The sequence below is a fragment of the Oculina patagonica genome, chromosome 8, assembly GCF_052425735.1.
Source record: "Oculina patagonica isolate OP01 chromosome 8, crgOcupat, whole genome shotgun sequence".
Taxonomy (NCBI): domain Eukaryota; kingdom Metazoa; phylum Cnidaria; class Anthozoa; order Scleractinia; family Oculinidae; genus Oculina; species Oculina patagonica.
Window position 1 is genome coordinate 14,367,241 of NC_135765.1, and position 20,647 is coordinate 14,387,887.

The window sequence follows — 20,647 nt, forward strand, 5'->3', positions numbered from 1 at the left end:
TCTAAAATATATCCAAACCAAGTTGTGCAAACATTCTACTCTTTGTGACAGGCGATTTGACGCTTAACTGTGCGGAAATGAAAATCGACATACTTCTTGCTAAATATATAAAAAATAGTTTTAAAGTGGAGTCCGCCTCAAAAATATGTACCGCCAGATCACACAGCTATTAGTAGAAATCAGCAAAGCGTCTAGTTTCAAAGTTTCCCACAAAAACATTGCGTGACATGAATGACGTTACCCCTTTTATTTACAAAAATAGCTTCAACTTGTCAAAGCAAGTTTCACAATGGTGATTATTAGTACTTTATCCCTTAAGCTTTTTTCTCTGTTCTCCCGCCGAAGCAAAGAAGAGAACCAGATTGCAGATTAGCCCAAAAGTCGACCCAGTGTTCCTACAATCATTTACTGTCAAAACTGAAATGAAACCGATTGGCCCAGGCTATCCCCGTCATTTTTAGCCGACAGGAGACTATCGTCTAGGACGACCAAAGGGTAGACTATAAATCGGCCACGCCCGATTAATTAGCATATATTTAAAGAAATTTTCTTGATAAAAAGCAGCTTTTTAGATTTTTGGGGGCAACTTTCGAGCAACTTTTTTAATCAAACAACTTTTTTGGATATTTGGAGCAACTTTCGAGCACCTTTTTCAGAAATTTCGAGCAACTCTTTGAATAATTTCGAGCAACTTGTGGAAAGCCCTAACGTCAACAGTGGGCATGAGTTAGGGTAGGGAGGGATAAGCCTCGTAGTTTTGACGAACAGCAAGCTGTGAAGCTGAGTATCGTCCACCGAAAAACGTTGACGCCATGTTCTAATATTTGCGATTTTTTCGGTTTTCAATGATCCGCGAAAAATGTATTTATAATCGTGATAATTCTCGCGCAAAATTTTCCGCAGAAATTGACTTTGAAGATGAAGAAACCCAGTACGAAAAGAAGAAGGCAGTGATCTGAACTCGGACAATTTTATATCCTTAAATTTTGATAACAAAGTCTGGGCTTATTTTATCTTTGAAATCATTTACTAAACTGTTCACAGCCTCGATGTTCCACGAAAGAATGTAAAGAAACAGCGAGCGGAACGAGGGTGAGTGTGGAGCGCGAGGGGGTGTGGAGTGCGGCTCATAAGTACTAGGGGTCATGAATGGTCCATCAAAATGTCGCAGTGCTCGCAAAATTAACCTTTTGCTCGCAATGCTCGCGAAATTTTAGTGGGTACTCGTTTGCTCGTGCTCACACATTTTTACAAGTGCTCGCATGCTCGGTTTTTAGTGAGGTAGCTTTTTGAAAAGTGCTCGTTGCTCGCAAGGCTAATTTTGTCAATGCTCGTGCTCGCAAAGAAAAACGCTGTGCTCGCATGCTCGCAAATGCTCGCAATGACCATTTGATACCCCTAGTACTACAGAAATATGCTTAGCTTTATAGAAAGGATCATATTCATTTAAGATGAAAAAAAGTACAATAAAATACATTTTGAAAAGAGAAACACGAGGTTGGTCCTATGACGTTTCCCCAAATAACCTTTATTTGATCTCGGCTATAACGCTGACAGGAAACTTAAAGCCTCAAAACTTCTCAAAGCCGAGGCGTTTGTTGAGAGTCTAACGGTTTTAAGACTTTTGATCCCACGTATCACGCCCCACCTAGTCAGGTAATTGAGCAATTGTTTGAGTAATTAATTTGATACCGGAAATGACATCTTCAGCTAAAGGACAGATAGGAAATAACCTTGGAAATAACGTACATGAAGAAGCAGTTAGCAGAACCAGGAGCCGAGGTCGAATCGGATCCGAAATTTGCAATCTTTTGATTCTCACAATTTGATTTGAAATCTGACTTGGGCTGTTTTCCTTTTAGCTAGAAAAGAAACAGAACTAGTAACTTTTTTAATTTAACGACTCCCACGTCTATGAAAAAGAAAGTATATGTGATATAACGGTTTATGAACACACCGGAAATGAATCCACCCCACAATCACAAAATAGCCTGTGACTAAATTCGAAACTTCTTTGCTTTCCCTTTGCGTCATTTGCAAATGAAAGGCTAAAATATCAAATATGTGCGTGTGATGAACATTTAGAGACACTCTTGTAATTAAAAGATGATTTCTTTGCGAATGCCGGCGATTAGGGGTATTTGTTTTATTCCGTACTGCATTAGCTCACTTCCGGGCGCAAAAGCGCCATATTTGGAAAGAGTATAATTGACTTAATTTGGGCCAATCAGCAGCGAGGATCGGACTGGGCCCTTTTGAAGCCATGTTGGTGTTCCGCGCCGAGTCGAAATTTTAGACTCGTTTTGTTGTAGTGTTTTAGTTTTGAATTTGCCTTTGGACCGTCTGCTCTTCAATTATTGTGGTTTTGTCGGAGGGGGAGCTTTCTCTGGCAGGTTTTTGCGTGCACTCTGAGGTCACAGCCGACGAAAGATGTCGCGTCGTTACGAGATAGGCGAGCAAGAAAGTTCGAGTCGTGGAAGGGCAAATCGTCGCAAAGTCACCGTCAAAGTTTGTATGCTTGATGATTCTGTGGTGAAATTCGATTTAGAGGTAAGGGCTTTTGTTTCAACGCGATGATAGTTTTACAAAGACGAAAAAAATAATTACGAATATTGCAGCTTTCTGTTTACTATTGGCCATCTATATGCTTGTTCGGTAATTTCTCTTGCCCTTCGCGGCGTGCAATAAAAATATCACGGCAGCTGCCTTTCAATAAGGCGAATTTCTCGCATCCCTGTTTCGCTAACTAAAGGGAAATGGCATATTATTAGTTTACTAGCTCGTTGACGCTTTTATTTGCCGATGAGGATTTTTTACAGTTCTGTTGTTGAAGTTGAAAAATGCGCAAATTAGCATTTTCGATGAATTGTTCGAGCTATTTGATATAGCGTTCTCGGAATGTTTTGTGAAACTTATATTTCGGCTGTCCACGTGCCCTACTTTTGTATTTCCGAATTCTGGTGGTTTTATAATTTTTGTTGTGACCTGAAGAAGCAATCTGACTTTTATATTCTTTTTGAAACTGCGTGTAGTTATTGTAATGTTTTGTCGATCTATCCTCACGCATTTAGTCTCAGGTTGTTTAGGGAATCCTCAAGCAATTGTTACAATTCGAAATCCAGCACTTTTTTCGGTAAACAAAACACCTTTCACCCTAGTACAATATTATGATCTTTCCAATAAAAAAAAAAACTTCACGATGTCAGAAACCGAAATTTTCGGCAGGGCAGCCCTTCGCTGTGTCGGAAGTCTATTCTTCTATGCAGTCGGAGGCCACAACAAACTTTGCCTGAGTTGTCGCGTTATCTGATCGATAATTCGAATTCTTGAACATTGAAATTGTAGATTTCAAATGTAGTTTTTCTTTCGTGGTATGCGCTTAGCTCACTCTTGACCACCTCTACGAAAGCGACGTAAACACTGCTCAGAATACGATTTTTAACAGATTATCTAGCGGTTTCGCCTTGCTTCGCTATTCGAACTATTTTCAGCAAATCACTTCCGAAAATTGTTCGTGAACAGAAATATGCTGTGTTTTGTTACCCTGCATGTGTCATTGACAAGTGTTTCAACTGCAATACAGAGGCAGAATTTTAATTGTAATTTGATAAATGGAAACGAATTGCTTTTTGGAGTTTGTCTTTTGCGTTGTTGATGCACCTAAACGTAATTCTTTTGACAGTAAAATAATACTGATTTTCAATTTCACTATTCGACCAGATTTATACAAAATGTAATTTTGTGTTGATGTTATTGGCGGGTATATTGCAATCATATTTATCAGATAAGTCGGGACCTTTCTTCCTTTTCATATTATAAATTTGCCGTGATAATGACGCTAGTCGTTGAATGGATTTACTTTTTTCTCGTTAACGACTGATTTCTTAGACTGCATTTTAATTTTATTTTAAACGCATGTTCAGAAAGTCACGAATGAATGGTTGCATAAAATAAATAAACCTTGAAGTGCACTTTCTTAAAAGGAAACGTCCACAGGACAGAAACAAATGCTCTCCTTCTTTCTCACGTACGGAAACCCAATTTTTAAATCCTTCTAAATGTGTCTAAGTACCTGCTAATCATTAAATCCCAAGAAGTATTTTACATGCAAATACAGAACGTAAGGTAACTGCCTAGAATGTTACAAATTCCATGATGCTAAAATTCCCAGGCCCATAAAATGCTCCAGCTAGTGTATGTAGCTCTGCACCTTACACTATGTTACTGTGAAGTGAAGTCTCGTTATGAAGTGTTTAAGGAATTGTGTGTTAAATGACATTGGTCAGTTCAAACTCGTCACTAGGCATGCATCAGTTGTAATACACGAAGTTTTAGCACATGCAGTTTCTTGAGCAGTTTATGAAGGAAATGTATTTGTAAGGCAATGCTCCTAGTGGACTGTTGAGTTGTATAAGCACTTGTGAATATTTAAGAACACTTGAGCAGTGCAAGAAGCAATCACTTATGCCTCATGTTTCTCTTTGCACTTCTCCTGTGTTCTTAAAAATTAAACAATCCATCCATAAGCGATCATTAGAATGCAAAGCGCTGGTACTCCCATTGCACTCTAGACAAACTAGTGGTAACCACAGGTTAGAAAGAGTGGGCCTAGATAGAAAAGTTGCACGTAGAACCCCGGTAACTCGAACTCTGAAGGGATAGGAAAAACACTACGAGTTAGCGGGGTTTCGAGTTATCAGGGTCAATTGAATAAGACTGAAAGGTGGGTTCAAATCAAAGGAAAATGGAAGTTTGTTCGAGTTAACGGGGTTGTTAGAGTTATCCGAGTTCGAGTTACCGGGTTTCTACATGTCGGAAGGAGAGGTTTTGTACTTGCAGTTTTATTTAAAAGGTTATTACAGTGTATGAGACAATTAAGTGGCTATCTGGCCCCAGTTGTTCGAAGGTTGGATAACGCTATCCACCGGATAAATCACTATCCGGTGGATAGCATAGTTTGTTTTGTCAGCACTTATCCACTGGATAGTGATTTATCCAGTGGATAGTGTTATCCACCCTTTGAACAACCGGGGCCTGGTCTCTTGGTAATTATGAGAATCATGTATCGTGAAATGCAATTCTCGTCTTGGGAGAGGGTGGTGTTATCTGGTACTTACTGTACATGGACTAGATCACGTAGAGTCTGTTTACATGGAAAGAGGGTAACCCTTCTAGAAGGGTTACCCTTCTCTGTTGTTTTTTCCGGTTTTGTTTACATGCGAGGTAGGGTTACCCTAGGAGGAGGGTAACCCTATCGGCTTGCTAGGGTTACCCTTCTCTATTGTTTTTTCCGGTTTCATTTACATGCAAGGTAGGGTTACCCTAAGAGGAGGGTAACCCTATCGGCTTGCTAGGGTTACCCTTCAAGGAGAGTCAACTTCTTGTTTATTTATGCCATGTAAAAGCTTGTGGTAGGGTTACCCTTCTAGGAGGGTTAAGATTAGGGCGATCAGTTTACTGTCAACTAGCTGTTAACATGGCTTCACACAGTTATAGCTGTATAAACCTGTTTGAGAACTGTGCTAGCATAAGCAGCAAATCCAAGCCGAGACTCTACAATTAGTTTGAGCGACAGTCAGGACAACAGTCTTGCTGATGGAACAGAGCATTTTCTCCTGATGATGTCCAATTAATTGGCAAAATTCTTGACTAAAACAAACATTCGACAGACGGAGCCGTACTTGATCAGCCACGCAATAAAACGAACAGAAAAGAAGAGTGGACAATTGACCAGACTCTGTCAAAAAAAGGCAAAGAAGTGGACATGGGTGCCCGGGGCCGTTGAATTTATCAAAGTGTACAAGACGAAGTGAGAATTCAACGGCTTCAGGAATTTCCGTAGATTTGTTTGGCAGAGATAGCCCTAGAGATAACATTAACCCTTTACATGTAAAGGAGGGTTATCTTTTGACCCTTCTTGCAGAGTAACCCTACTAGGAGGGTTACCCTCCCTCCGTGTAAGCAGGCCCCAAGTGTCTTGTCACACGCATAAACTCCCATTTAGTCTAGACTGTCAACTGTAATATTTATTCATTATTATTATTTTTTCTAAATCTGCAACCCTTAACGATAACTTGAGAAAATATTGGTGTTCTTTCCCAAACACCCTAAGTATAGATCAAATCCATAATGTATTCTTTAAGCAAGGCAATAAGCATCTACATATCCTTCATTTGGGCCCCTCCCCTCCCCCCCCCCCCCTTCCCAGGTTGTAGTGTTGCTCTGTAGGTTGTTTATGGTACAACATGTAATTTTAAATTAATTTTTTTTATTCATTTTTTGTAGCCAAAGTGCAAAGGGAAGGCATTATTCGACGATGTGTACGAGCATCTAAACTTGGAAGAGCGTGAATACTTTGGATTAAATTTCTATGACAAAAGTGATAATTTGGTAAGTACATAGTTACATACATACATACTGCTTGTAGTTAAAAACTATTAATGCAGTCACGTCTAGCTATCACATGTAGGCCTTAACAAATAATCATATTCCAGTCTGGGAATAAGTGCTAGTTGATGACGAGATCACTTCCCCCAGGAGGGACTGAGTCTGTGGTATTTGTCCCAGAAGTTGTTGAGCAACATGATATATTTGTTGGCGTAATTGCTTCCGGAGTACTCATAAGCACCTACCCAGGTTTTTGATTGGATGAAATAATTCGTGCTACAACAAAGATTTGCCAAAACTAATACACTTACGTTTTGATTAGACTGCCTCCAACATGTGCTAAAAAAAGTGAGTGTTTGATCTCACAGTATAAGAAATTGCTAGTATGTTAGTTAAGAGCAATTCTCATAAGCGTGGCTTATGGCTTAAAGCCAAAACCAATTGAAAGTACATGTAATCCTTCTGGCCAATCACAAAGGAGATGGACAGTCCAGTGAACCAATCAAAACTCGAAGCAAAAACATGTACATGTAGCTGGCATGAATTCAAAAAGTGCTGTTCAGCTTAAAGAAATAACATAATGATAGTGATAATAATGATTATAATACACTGTACGTATTAATGAGAATTGATATTTTAATAATGGGTTAAAGTTGTTATCTAGCAGAGTCAACAGTCAAATCGATCATTACACAGTGTTCTAAGCATGCAGGCAGCTACATGTGCATTTGTAACTGGGCTTCATTTTTCAGACCATTTAAAGAACGTGCATGTAGTTTGTTGTGCGTATGTTGGCAGCTGGTTTGATAAAGCTTGAGTACACAAAGTTAAAATGTAAACGGTCTATGCTAAAATAAATTGCCTCCTCCAAAAATCAAGGCAAAGTTTGTCCATGCCAAATTTTGTTTTGATCAGTTGAAAGCTTGTCTACAGTTAGTGCTAACAATAGTATTAATTATCCATAAGCCACAAACATCATTGACGTCAAAATCAACCTACCAAGTGGTAGTCTTCCATGCAGGCCAAAAAAAAAAAGAAAATTAATTAAAATCTTTTGATTTTTCTCTGAGATGAGACAACAACACTTTAAAGCTTATAAAATGGTCCTGTTTGGAAAAAAATTCTGGTTTCTTAAAAGAAAAAAAAAACTATAACTGATGATGATAGCATGCAAATTAAATTAATTTTATTACAAATATTGCTTGCATAATTGTACTGGCCCTACATGTGTTACAACCAAATAAATGTCTTTTAGTTTTTTTCTTTATACATAAATAAACATGCAAAACACAATGCATAGTTACATAATTTTTATGAATATTTTTCATTTAGCTCTAAAAAATTAATCGAGAATTACATTTTCAGTATGGCATTGTACTTTAATTTGTATTTTTTAACATTTTTTTCTTTGGCTGCTTGTGAATGGTTGTAGCTAGCAAAAATCCATAAACTATTAATGTTTTTACTTCATGTAATATTTTCCCCTGTATAGTAACCGCGTTCTTTAATCAGATTTGATTAGTGGCAGACATCTTGACTTCTGCTGTTGCATATTTTCCTCAATTTGGCACCTGCAATATATAATTGACATAATTTTAACGACATTTGAAAAACAATATTGACAGTTATCATATTACATTATTTCATTCTATTTTTAATTTTAATTTTTTCTAGAATTTTCACTGTTTTGGTGATTTTACGATCTTTACAGTCAATTTTTTTTTTATTTTTTTTTTTTGTTAGAACAATTATTATTATCAAAATCTCAAAAATAGTATGTACAATGCAATATCCAATTTTTTTTCCATTTTTTTTCATTTTTTTTAAATTCATCTACTGTAACTTGTTTGAAGTGAAAAGTTGCTATTCTGCTTTTATTTGATGTGTGTTTTTATTTAACATTTTCCTTTCTTTATTGTCTTTTAGTTTTGGCTTGATGATATAAAACCCATAAACAAACAAGTCAAAGGTAAGGTGATATCAAGTCTATTTTTTTAATATTTTTTGCTTTTGCCTTTTTATTTTGGCGATATTGTATTGCAACTCACAAGTTCTGTGAATGCATTTGTATGAATATGTGTGCACAAAAAAATGGGAGGTGATGCACGTCTACATAGTGGTGTTTAGTGCACTGGACTCCAGATAGAGAAGTCTGAGTTCGAGCCCTGGCTGGGGTCACTGCACTGTGTTCTTATTGCGTTTTTAAGTAGCACACAAACTCTGAAGTTCAAAACCCAACTAACGATTGTGTTTTTTTCGCTGCTGTCAATCATAATTATGGCAACAACCAACAAAAACTGAAAAACAGAAATAATTTTTTATTAAGAAAATAGATCGAAAGCTACCAATCACAGCCAACAGATGTGACCTTCTGAAGTGATTACCTCTGTTTCATGAGAGGTCTGCTTACTAGATCATTGATGGCAGCGAAAATCGTACACCGGTTAACCGGTTGATTGAGCAGAGTTTGCATGTTATTGAAAAGTGCAATAAGCAAAAATGCAAGACACTTCACACTTACAGTGGCTCTCTCTTCCCAGGTGAAAAAAATGAGTATTGATCAGTGAATCAAATGCTGGGAAGGGGAGTAAAAAAATATTCCCAGTCACTTCTTCCGATGGAAGATAAGTGCTGGCTTGATGGGCCAATAGGCCTGAATGCATACTCCTACATGTATATAGTCATGCATGTTTGTTGTTTTTAAAATGTGTATTAATTTATGTTCTTTTTTAGATCTTCGTTCAACGTTATTTAGATTTTGTGTGAAGTTTTATCCACCAGATCCAGCACTTCTCCAGGAAGAGTACACTAGGTATTGAATTTAGTTATTAATAACACCTGTATCTTGCTATACCAAGCTTTCATGCCTTAATTAACTTTGTCTATTTTGTTGTCTTGATCTTCTTTTTCACACTGAAAGAAGTTTATACTACTACTATTATCCTCAACTAACGGACACTCAGATACCAAATATTCAATACCATGATACCGGGAAATTTTTGGAAACTAGTAATACTCAGACAATGAAAAAAATATATTATTGATGCTTTCAATACACTTTCGAAACTGCAGGCCACATGATCCTTGAAGCCTGAACTCTTCTGGCAAGCACCTAATGTTTATAAATTTTGAGCAAGGCCTGAGTACCAACCTTGCACTTTTTTGAAGAGATGTCCATATGTTGTTGCAAGTAAGAGAGAACTGAACAGTCAACATTTACATTGTCAGATGCTTCTTTATTTGGTGAAACAAATACCAGCTAAGCCAATGACATCATGCTATCTGCAGTCTAACATGGCGATATTAAAGAAAAAGCCCAGTATTATTTCAGTATTGTTATTGATTAAAAAAAAAACTGTTATCGGCCCATCCTTAGTACTTACACTGTAGTCATGGTCCACGATAGTAATTACTCTGGTGAATAGTGTTCACCAGCAGTGCATGTTGTTTGAACAATCAGGTCCTATACCAAACATGAGTTTTATTATAATTTATCTGTAAAATTTCAATAATGATTTACATAAGCAGTTGTTTAATTGTCCTTATAATGTCAAATTGATGTGTTTTTTGGTTGCAGATATTTGTTTGGGCTACAGATAAAAAGAGATCTTCTAAGTGGAAGGTAAAATTCAGTGCTAAATTTAGTTTATGGCTCGTGTGTCTCTCACTAAAACATTACATGTTTGTACTTTTGAAATTGCTTTCCTAAGTTAGCTTTGAGCATCAGGAACAGTTTGAGTTGTACAAGTCATGTATAATGATATAATTATAACTGAAGTTAAAAGTCAGCTGGGGAAAAATTGGCTTCTTCTGTAAGTATTGTCCTTGGACTGACAAATGAATTGCGAGATGAAAATTAAATTATTTGCTGACATGATTTTCAGCAGAACTGCTTCCCTTAGATTCAGTAAGTTGCTTGTACAAATTAAAGTCATTTACATAAATTATCTATTAAATAAATATGCTTTGTTTTGACATTCCAGATTAAAATGTTCAGAAAATACAGCTGCTCTTTTAGCATCATATATTGTTCAAGGTAAGTTGCCTTATTTGTGTTTTAAAAATTAAAGAAAGTATTTTCTACTACTCGGTTTTAGTCTGGCCACTATGTCTTTAATTTGGAGCTGTAGTTTTTAAAACATATATTTATGTGTTAGTTGGCTACCTTAATGGATATGCAAGGATAATGATCGAAGCTGCAATTTTGGTCTCCATGGTGAGTGAAAACAAAATTTGGCAATTCCATATTTTTCAAACAGGTCGCCAATTTGGCAACCAGTGCAGTGTAAATTTAAAGGCCAGGCTACGCTGTCAAAAATTTTGAGTGTGTGTGTGTATGTCCCATAAAAAGTTTTTTAGGTTGATACATTTTTGACCAGTACAATGGGCTTTAAACTTTCTGTTTAAACCACACCCATCTAAGTTGACCAAATTTTTTGTAAACTGACCAGTGTCTGTTGAAGTTACTGTGCACAGGTGTATAATGTGTACTCTTACACAGGCTTACATGTATTCACCCTCGCTGATATTTTTCTTGTTTCTAGGAGAACTTGGAGATTATGATGGAATGTCATGCAGAACAGGATATTTATCAGAGTTTCAATTTTTTCCTGGTCAGGTATGTGTGGTCAACACATACATGATGTATAATTGTAAGATTAGATTCTTTATAGTTATGGGTAACTGGGAGTTTGGCTGGCGGTCAGCAGATAGCATACTGACTAGCACACGCAGAGTTCACTCACTCAAGGGATTTTAGCCCTTGTGGTTTAGTGGCTAGTTCTTTGCCTTTCTTTTACCCCTTTCATCCCACCTCTGAATTCAATACTGATCTCCTTAAGTACCACACAGGAATTGTTCTATTAATCAGTTATCCACTGAGAAATCAGTGTGACAGGTGCCTGGGGGTTGACCTGTGGTAAGGTTGTCATGGTTACCTTTGCCAGTTTGCGTGTCACCTGTTTTCAAGTTACTACATGTATAGTTGCCCTGTATGCACACCATGTACAGATGGCACCTACATGTACCCTCCATACTTTGCTTTTCAACAAGTTAACAAAAAGCCTGCATGCACATGTTAACTTAATATCTATATGATTATATTTCTCTAATATACAGACATCGGATTCTGAAAAAAGAATATCAACTTACCACAAGGAGCACAGGTACTGGACTTAAGTAATATGTGCAGTGCATGTACAGTGTTTATGATAAAATTATACAAAACATATATAGCCCATTTAATCAGAAAGTTTCTGATTAATTTTTAATTAATTTGTTTTTCCTCTTGATTAAATAATTATTATAATAAATTACGTTATTTTTACTGTAAACTCTTCTTGAAAGGTGATCCCACATAAGCTCTTGCATATAGGCAAAATTACAAACCTTACTTGCTTCAAAAAGAATTATATACTGTACTTGGTAACAAACTCAGCTCAAATCTTATCCACCTTGTATGGTACATACCAAAAAGATTTACTAAAAGATAGACAAGATCAAGAGAGACAAAAACGCATTATGCATGTACAGATATGCAAGGTTTGCAACTAGATTGGCATGTTTAGAGAGTCACTCAAATTTTGTCTCTTTTTCCCTTCAGAGGACTCTTGCCTGCTGATGCTGACTACAATCTTTTGGATGTAGCCAGAAGATTAGAAATGTATGGTGTAACACTTTACCCTGCAAAGGTAATGCAGCAGCTTAAAATCTGTGATATTTTAAAGTGCTATGTATTGTTCTGGCATTTTGTGCATGCACCTTGAAACCCAAGAGAGAATGACATTGCATAACAAGGCATTACCTTTTTCCTTTTAGGATAAAGATAATGTTGAACTTTTCCTTGCTGCTGCAAATATGGGAGTGTCTGTATTTCAGAATGGCTCAAAGATCAACACCTTTTCCTGGTAAGTTGTGGTTCTTGCATTGTTCTTTAATTATGATAAAATCCGGGTCTTCCTCCTTTCTCCACACCTGTCACAGCAGGCTTCTCTTCAGAAGAAGACCCCAACACCTTTGATCTTTTCTTAAAATACTAGGCCAATTCTGTGTTTGAGCCTAGTGGCCTTATTTTCCCTTTTTCCCCATCCCCCCCTGGATGAGATGCTACAGTAGTCCATTGCAAGGTTATTCCCAGCATGAAATTTAACTCTCTGGTACTCATTTATATTCCTGGGTGAGGAGAGGCACTGTGAGAATGTCTTGGTCAAGAACACAATGCAGCAACCCAAGCCAGGGCTCCAGCCATTAGGCCACTGCGCCTCCCACTTACATGTATGCTAAGTTGGACTTTAAGAGGAATAACTTTTCAAAATAGTTATCAGTTGCCTAGTAACACATGCACAAGACCTGAGCTTACAGAAGGAATTTAGTATTGTGAAAATATTTTGGAGATGTTGTACGTCAGTTGTTCAGTCAATAAATGTGTAAATAAATGTACATTACTTTTATATTTACTAATAGACATATTTTCATCTGACTGTGAAATAATTTTTTTTCTCTTTCAGGGCAAAAATTAGAAAACTTAGTTTCAAGAGAAAGAGATTTCTTGTAAAGCTCCATCCAGAAATATTTGTAAGTCAAATTAAAGCTTCTGCAAGAATAACATTCAATTTTCAGTAGTGTCTTTGTACAGTGGAAACCTATGCATAAATCCAACCTACATGTTCATATACCTACCCACCTACCTACCTACCTTCCTACCTACCTACCTACCTAAGCAACTGATGCAGGGCGTTCATTAAGCATCGGAGATTGGAGAATTCTCCCGCTACTACGTAGAATTCTCCGGCTAAATTTCAAAGGCCTGTACCTATTTTTTTATTAAGATGCGAACCTTTAGAAATCATTTCTGGTTACTTTACACTATTCTCCTGCTATTACAATTCTTAATGAAAACCCTGTGATGCAACCTGATTGAAAGTAATGTTGTTGTTGTTGTTGTTTTTTTTTTTTTTCATCAGGGTCATTACAAGGATGTTGTGGAATTTCAAATGTCAAGCAGGAATGCTTGTAAAAGTTTCTGGAAAATAGCAATAACTACACATGCTTTCTTTCGGTAGGTTGATCAGTGTAAAATTTATCTGTCATCAGTGGGTTCTGGGAAAAGCTTTGCTTGCTTGGACAACATTATTTATTTACTATTATGCTTGTTTGAGTTTACTTTGGTGATGTAAAAAGAAAGGTCCACAGACAGCTTGTCTTGGCTTAACAGGCAATTGAGCAGCTGAGTTTGAAAAGTCTCTTGTCTGGTAGGAAAATCTACTTATTCTGGGCGACTGGATGGACTTTTTTCCAAGTCCTATTTTTTTAGTATATTTTACAACCCCAGAAAGCTGTGGACTTGAGGATTGTTTCGTAATGTTTATAGTATCACGGGAAACTGAAAATGTCAACTGGAGAAACTAATTGTTTAAAGTTTGTGACTAAGGATTTATATACATTCAATGTTTAAAAGATCAGCATGCAATCTGTTTATTTTAGACAAAATGCAGGAAAACCTATTGCCAGGACTCGTCCAAGAATCCTTAGCAGGGGGTCTTCATACAGATACAGTGGAAGAACACAAAAACAAATCATTGAAGGATGTCGGACAACCTTCAGACAACAGCCATTATTTGAAAGGTTTGTGTCTCCTATGTACATTATTATTTTACATCAACATGTGTAAACTGAAATCACTCACTGCTTGCATAAAAAAGACAAATTTTGAATTAGGCTCCACTGATCACAAACATTAATTTTACAGCACGACATGCCTTACCGTGGCCACCCAACAAACTTTTTACAAGTGTTATCTTGTAATATTTTACGTTTTCACTGTGTTTTGTTGATAAATACGATGCAACAAGTTTCCATTTGATCGTATTCAACTTTGCAAGAAGGCATGTTTGTCTAACAAATAATAATATAACAAGAGCACACTTGTAAAAAAGTTTGTTGGGTGGCCACGGTAAGGTGCGTCACGCTGTAAGAATTAATTTGATGTTCACTAGGGGAATAATTTGAATTTTCTTTTGTTTTATTCCATGTAACCTTGACTTCCCTCCTTTCTTTGGGATCAGTAGAGCATAATAGCCCTTATGCATGTTTACGTCAGACTGGCTAGTTTCACCACCAAGCTTAGCTTTCGAAGTGCGAAATTGCAAATTTTATCATGAACGAATTCCCTATGCAGCAAAGATGAAAAGAATACCCACATGAAAACTGCATGAAGGTGGCAGAAGGTTGAAAATTATATGGTAAACAAGGCTTGGTGGTGAATTTATGACTTTATTATGCATAAGGCTTATTCAGCCTAATGATTGACGTCAAAAGAAAACAAATTCTGTAGGATGATCAGTCTTTCAACAACTGTTAACTCAACAATGCTGCCTTGATCAGTATTGAAACTTTGTTGAAGGGAGCATCTTAATCATTAAAAGAGTTTCAAAATCACATTAATTATACATGACGTTGTTGCAAGTATTTTATTCAATATAATTTTTACTTCCTTCAATGATTTTCATAAATTGTTATTATCTTATTTTAGATCACAAAGCATGAAAACACCTGCAAGAAACAATTCAGTGGGGAACTCCTCTCAGCCGTCACCAAGGTTATTTGCAGGATATGGTAATGTCGAAACAAGAATAATAGAGACACCTCCACGACCTCTTATACCTCACCAGGAAGTCGAAGACACACAACCTTTATCATTGAATGGGCCAACCACAACTATTGAGCATGAAGAGAAACCACAAGAAAACCCACCTGCGGAGGAGTTACATGTAATGACCGAGCCATTACCAGAAAATAAGGGTTTTATTCCCCTGCAGGATCTTGACGACGAACCTGACATGACGAAGGATGAGTCAGACACACCCTCGGAAGCTCGATCAGAGGCAGACCTTGAATGGCAGGCAGAGCCACTACAAGCGGCTGTCACAAGCACCACCGAGGCAGCAGTCAATGTACATGATCCCGGTGAAACAGTCGAAGATCATGGTGACGAGGGAGTGGGTGATGTGGATGAAGGATTTGAACGTGGTTCTCCTCTGAATTATTACGGTGAAGACAATGACAATGATGTTGAAGAAGAACTTAAATTAGTTCCTGAAGGTTGTGTGCGCATCGAGTACCAACCGCAACCCAAACCACCATCACCGGTAGAGGTGAGCGATGTCGAGACATTGTCGCCTCCACCACCCTCCCCTCCCCCCACCACCACCCGAAGTTGATGAACTTCCAGGCGAGATTAGAGATGAGGGGGTGGGACAGGAATTTCCCTCTCCACCACCAGAGCTTCTACCTTCACCGCCTCCAGAGCTGTTGAATGATATTGAGAAGTAAGTACACTGTATGACTGGGTGCAAAGGCACTGATGGGTGGGGACTGCCTGAAAAAAAAAAAAAAAAAAAATACTGTACATGTGCAGACTTGGACCCTGTCTGCGCAGAGCCTTTGTGAGCTCATGATTTGAGATTGTAGCTTGGACACCTCAGTCATACCATTTTGTTTAACTTGTTGTACACATAAAATAAATAGATTTTTTTGTATCTGATTTTTATTGCAAAATACATAAACCAATAGCCAGCAGAGTTTATCCAGTCTGACATGAATTCTCACATCCTGCCTTTGAGCTCGTGATCAAGTTAAATTTAATTTTTTTTAATGTATTACCAATGCAAACAGCAACACTGTCACTGTCAATTTCCCCAGGTTCAGTGTGGACACATTACTTTCAGAATTTATTGAATTATCTTCTAAGATAATTATTAATAACAATAATTATTGTAAATTGCTAGGCCAGAGGAAGTGCAACGCCCTCAGGTGGTACCCCACAATGGTTTTCAACCAGAAAACAAGGAAACCAAAAGAGATTCAGCAAAACTGAACATCACATGCAGTAGCATAGTCACAAAGGTGCAGAATGGTGGAGTGACCAGACACAGTAAAGGTGGGTGCAAGGGTTCTTTGAGTTTCAAAGGTTTACATGCATTAAACAGTACTGGCGTAGTAGTGTTACATGTAGTTAACTTGTAGGTAACAGCTTCATCCTCTGCCATGCAGATTTGAAGCTGCAAAACCAATCCGCCCCTTTCAAAATCACTAGAAAGTTTTGCAGCATTGTATTTTTTGCATACTGTATACTACATGCAGCCAAGAGGGCCTTTTTTTATTGGGTGCCAACTTTGTAAGCATGTTCTGTTCAGTGTATGGTAACTTGGGTCTTAGGTGGCTGAGTGGTGTGTTTTGAGGATGGCAATCTTTGGTGGCTTTTCTTGATAACCTGTATAATTATACAATTTGTTTCTCAGTTGTTTAGCATCAGGTTCCTTCATTGGTGGTCTTCGGCTGTGTTGATTTTGTTTACTTAGAACTCTGTTGGCAAACTTGTTTTATTGGTGTAACTTTTGTGTGATGTACGAGTTTGTATCTGGTGGGAACTTTTTCGATGTAAAATTATTTTTTTGTTACATTATTGAATACAAGGCACATGCATTAAGTAAGCAAGCAAGCAAGCAAACAAACAACACGTTTATGTACATGTACCTTCAGTTAACAAGAAATCTAATGCAAGATTTATAGGACTGTATCCGGTAAAATTCCACCCTAATCAAGCTGGATGGTATTTTTATAAATTGAAAAAAAAAAGAGTTATAAATTTAGAAAAAAATACACACACACAAACATGAATACATGCATGCAAAAAAAAAAGAAGAAATAAAACAGGCACACGACTTTTTGGTGTTGGTTGTAAGTGTTAAAAACTGAGCAGGTTCTTGGTAGTCTTGATAGATTTACTAAATTGCAGCATTATGTGAGCAGTTTTATTGATGGTCTGTTGGGCTAAACCACTCAATATTATAGCTGAGTTTAAATCTTCACTGAGTTGTCTGCACTCAATGTGGAGAAATCTGATGAACAGTGAAATAATTAAGGTAACACAAAAAATCCAAAGCAGTGATCTTGCAAACTGTTTACAAGTATTATAAAACATTTGCATAGCAGTAAAACAGATATACAAATATTTGTAAAAATTATTATTGGTTCATGTTAAATGCCGGTATATTTTTGTGTGGACTTTAAAGTCTACACATTGTTGTCATGCAGTTTTTTCCGATTGGGGGGTCACTTTCCGTGATAACTCGGGTTAGTGCTTTCGGAAGTTTTCGACAGTGATCGGAGGATCCGAAGTTTCGGTGAGATGGGCAGCCAAGGCAGTAAACCCAGATATTCGATCAGTATCGAGTAAGTCGCACTTTATTCTTGAATCTAGAAGCCTTTTTGACACAGCTTTTGAAGAACGTGTGGTGGCTGGAAAATATACATCAAGGAACAACTTCAAAGGCAGCGGTGGCGTAGATGAAAAGTGAAATAACAATCACGACGGCTGAAATCTTCATATCTAATGAGCTGAACAACTGCGGTCATAGGTCACGTTTCTTGTTTTTCACACTTTTGACTCACTTTCCACAGTTTTTGTTTCTCTGTGCGGCTTGAGCATTTTTGATTCGCATATTAAAACGAATCAAATGTCTGGTTATTTATTTATTTCAGCTTTGCCAAACACAATGAATGCACAACGAGTTGTATCAAAACAAGTTCGCTGATCATGTTGTTTTACTTGTCTTGGACTCCGGGATATAATTCACCAGCTCCATTTCTCTCAAGTAGTATATTTAACAAAAGACTGATGTCGAATTCAGAACTGAACTAAAACATTGTCATGAAAAGAATAAAAATAACATCGAACCGTAGAATATGCATATATCCAAACCGTGCGACAAAATAATTTTAAAATTGTCGGTTCAAATAACGTCCTTCGCCACCTCTCAAAACACCGACTTCAAGTGAATATTTCGTAAACAGAAAAATATATTTCTCCGCCTTTCTACGCAAGCTACTAAGAAATTATTTGTGAAAGCTTATTGAAAAGTTCTTGTTCCAAAAAGGTTAAAAAAGAACTCATTGAAAGAAAATAAGTTTTTCGATGAGTTGTTTACACAAGCTTTAAACAAAAAGTAAGGGTTGTGTAAACAAGCGATGCGAGACAGTTCACGTGCTCCACGCAACATTTCTTTTTTTTTAATGAAAATAGTATCCTATCTTGCTTGCGGTAAGGAAAGGTTTTTGGTCTAAGAACTGCTGTTCTTGTAGGATTCTAGGTTTTTATTTGCATGAAAAAAGGCATTTGTCGTGAACGACGTGACAAAGGGTCACACCACGCTCCTTCACATTGCGTGACATCCCAAGCGGCAATGGTAACGTTTGTTTCTTGAAGCGTAGTACATAAGACAAGTAATAGTACACTTTGTTCTTCCAACAGTCTTGTAAATAATAAGTTGATTGACAAGTTCTTTGTTTTTTCGCCTTGTATCTCGAATTACTCGATTCGAAACTTGAAGTTGTTGACTGTTACAGTAACTCATTGATTGATTCATAATGTCAACTTTTATTCAAATGAAAGTCCACACATGTTCGCATAGCGGACTCACTTTTACTGTTATTATTAATTATGTCCGGGTAATTCATGTACGATGTAAGAAATATTACTGTGAATGGAAGATAATAGACCATTTCAAGGTTACCGACGCCATTTGGCCGGGGGTGCAAAACTAATGGGGCGAGCGCAAAAGTTACAGTAAATGTATGGGAAAAAATCGGGAGTTTGATGCTCGATAACTTGAGAAAATATTGACATCCTGCAATGTCTATGAATTACGAAGTAAGGCTACCTAGCAAAAGATTTTGACGATTTAATTTGAAGTGTTCAGAATCACTGGGAAGCGAGAAATCGTATTTTTAGTTTTTCATAGAAATGCTTCTAAATTTTCCTGTGAATGGCGGCCGATTTTACAGACAAATGTACGGAAAATCAAAATCTTAATTTGCGGCTTTCTTCGTGAGACTTAATTTCTCAAGTTTGTTCGGCAAATTCTTTCAACTGGTATCTTTAGTTTGTAATTAATAGAAATTGCAGAATGTTGACCTTCAGTCAAATTATTGAGGATAAAACTCTCGACTTTTTCCATACATTTACTATAAACTTTGCGCTCGCCCCAGTGGTTTTGCACCTCTTGCAATATGGCGTCGGTAACCTTGAAATGGTCTATTATGGCCTTATGAGCTGAATATGGATACCATTTAACGTATTTTAAAACCAAGATACAGTACTGTGCAAAAGTATGTAAGCATCTTGATACTGCTACACATTGAAATTAGGTATTTACTATTAAGCTGTATTCAATTAATTATTTGATTTTGTAAAACTGAAGGAAAGAAAGCTGTTTCACTAAATCCTTTGGTAAAATCTCAAGTGTATTTCAAAACACTTGTTCATTGTTTTGTAGCTACACTGTAAATTTGTTTAATTTGTGACTGGCATACATTTACATATTTTATATATAAACTATAAGTTTAAAATTTATAATTGTCAAGAGTTTCAAAAATATTATGTTGAAAAAAGTTAAAAATAACTTAATTTAGCTAGTTAACTTAAAATTATGACAGGGTTCATATTTTTTTCTTAAAATGCAGTGCAGAGGTAACTTGTACATGTACATGTACAATGTACATTGTTGAGTGAATTGTGTACCTCAGAACTAACAAAAAGAGAGTTTAACTAAACAATATACAGTTTTCACTTGGACTGAGATGGTTAATGTATATGCTGTAATTAGATTAAGTAGTTACAAAACTAAAATTTATTGAAGAGTACGCATTTTCATAACCTGTAATTTGCTAACCGTACGTCTATTGACTTAATTGTCATTGAAGCACAAAATTATGCATCAAGGCATTGTCCTTTGTTGCCAACAGTTTGCATATAACTTGCTTCCTTTGTTACTGAACTCTTCTCATTTGACTGCACTTTATTCTCTCTCTAACTCTTCTTCACTCTAATTCTTTTCTTCCTAATCTCTCTCTAGATTATGATGAGGTCTGTGGTCCTTGAAGTCAACAACAGTAATCATGTGGTTTTCAAGATAACAAAGGACAATTTTCAAAGTACATTTTTGCTAAGAAACAAATGAATGCACAATTAATGAAGTGTTAGGTTTTGTTGACAAGGTAATGTTCAAAACAGATGCCTTTGTTTACAAAGATGTCAAACTTCGTATTTGTACTCTAAACGGATTAAATATGTTTCAATAAACTTAAGTCTAGGCTAAAACTGCAGATGGCTAAAACTATGCTAATAATGTAAAGAATGTCTTTCTTTCCTGTGTTTAACCATTTTTTTCATTTCCTGTCTCAACTGGATTACAATAATACA

The 20,647-nt window shown here is 36.8% G+C and overlaps 1 protein-coding gene across 1 annotated transcript in view; it reads left to right on the top strand.

Moving 5' to 3' along the window:
- Positions 1 to 2,253: 2,253 nt before the first annotated feature.
- LOC144663855 (FERM, ARHGEF and pleckstrin domain-containing protein 2-like) overlaps positions 2,254 to 20,647 on the top strand; it is a 38,749-nt gene continuing 20,355 nt past the window's right edge. Inside the window, 16 exon segments of the mRNA XM_078524927.1 lie at positions 2,254 to 2,550; positions 6,286 to 6,390; positions 8,314 to 8,356; positions 9,121 to 9,199; positions 9,965 to 10,009; positions 10,371 to 10,423; positions 10,932 to 11,005; positions 11,506 to 11,552; positions 11,990 to 12,077; positions 12,205 to 12,293; positions 12,894 to 12,960; positions 13,350 to 13,444; positions 13,870 to 14,010; positions 14,918 to 15,581; positions 15,583 to 15,713; positions 16,173 to 16,324. Of these exon segments, the coding sequence (XP_078381053.1) occupies positions 2,431 to 2,550; positions 6,286 to 6,390; positions 8,314 to 8,356; positions 9,121 to 9,199; positions 9,965 to 10,009; positions 10,371 to 10,423; positions 10,932 to 11,005; positions 11,506 to 11,552; positions 11,990 to 12,077; positions 12,205 to 12,293; positions 12,894 to 12,960; positions 13,350 to 13,444; positions 13,870 to 14,010; positions 14,918 to 15,581; positions 15,583 to 15,713; positions 16,173 to 16,324 (1,993 nt within the window). The 5' untranslated portion in view covers positions 2,254 to 2,430.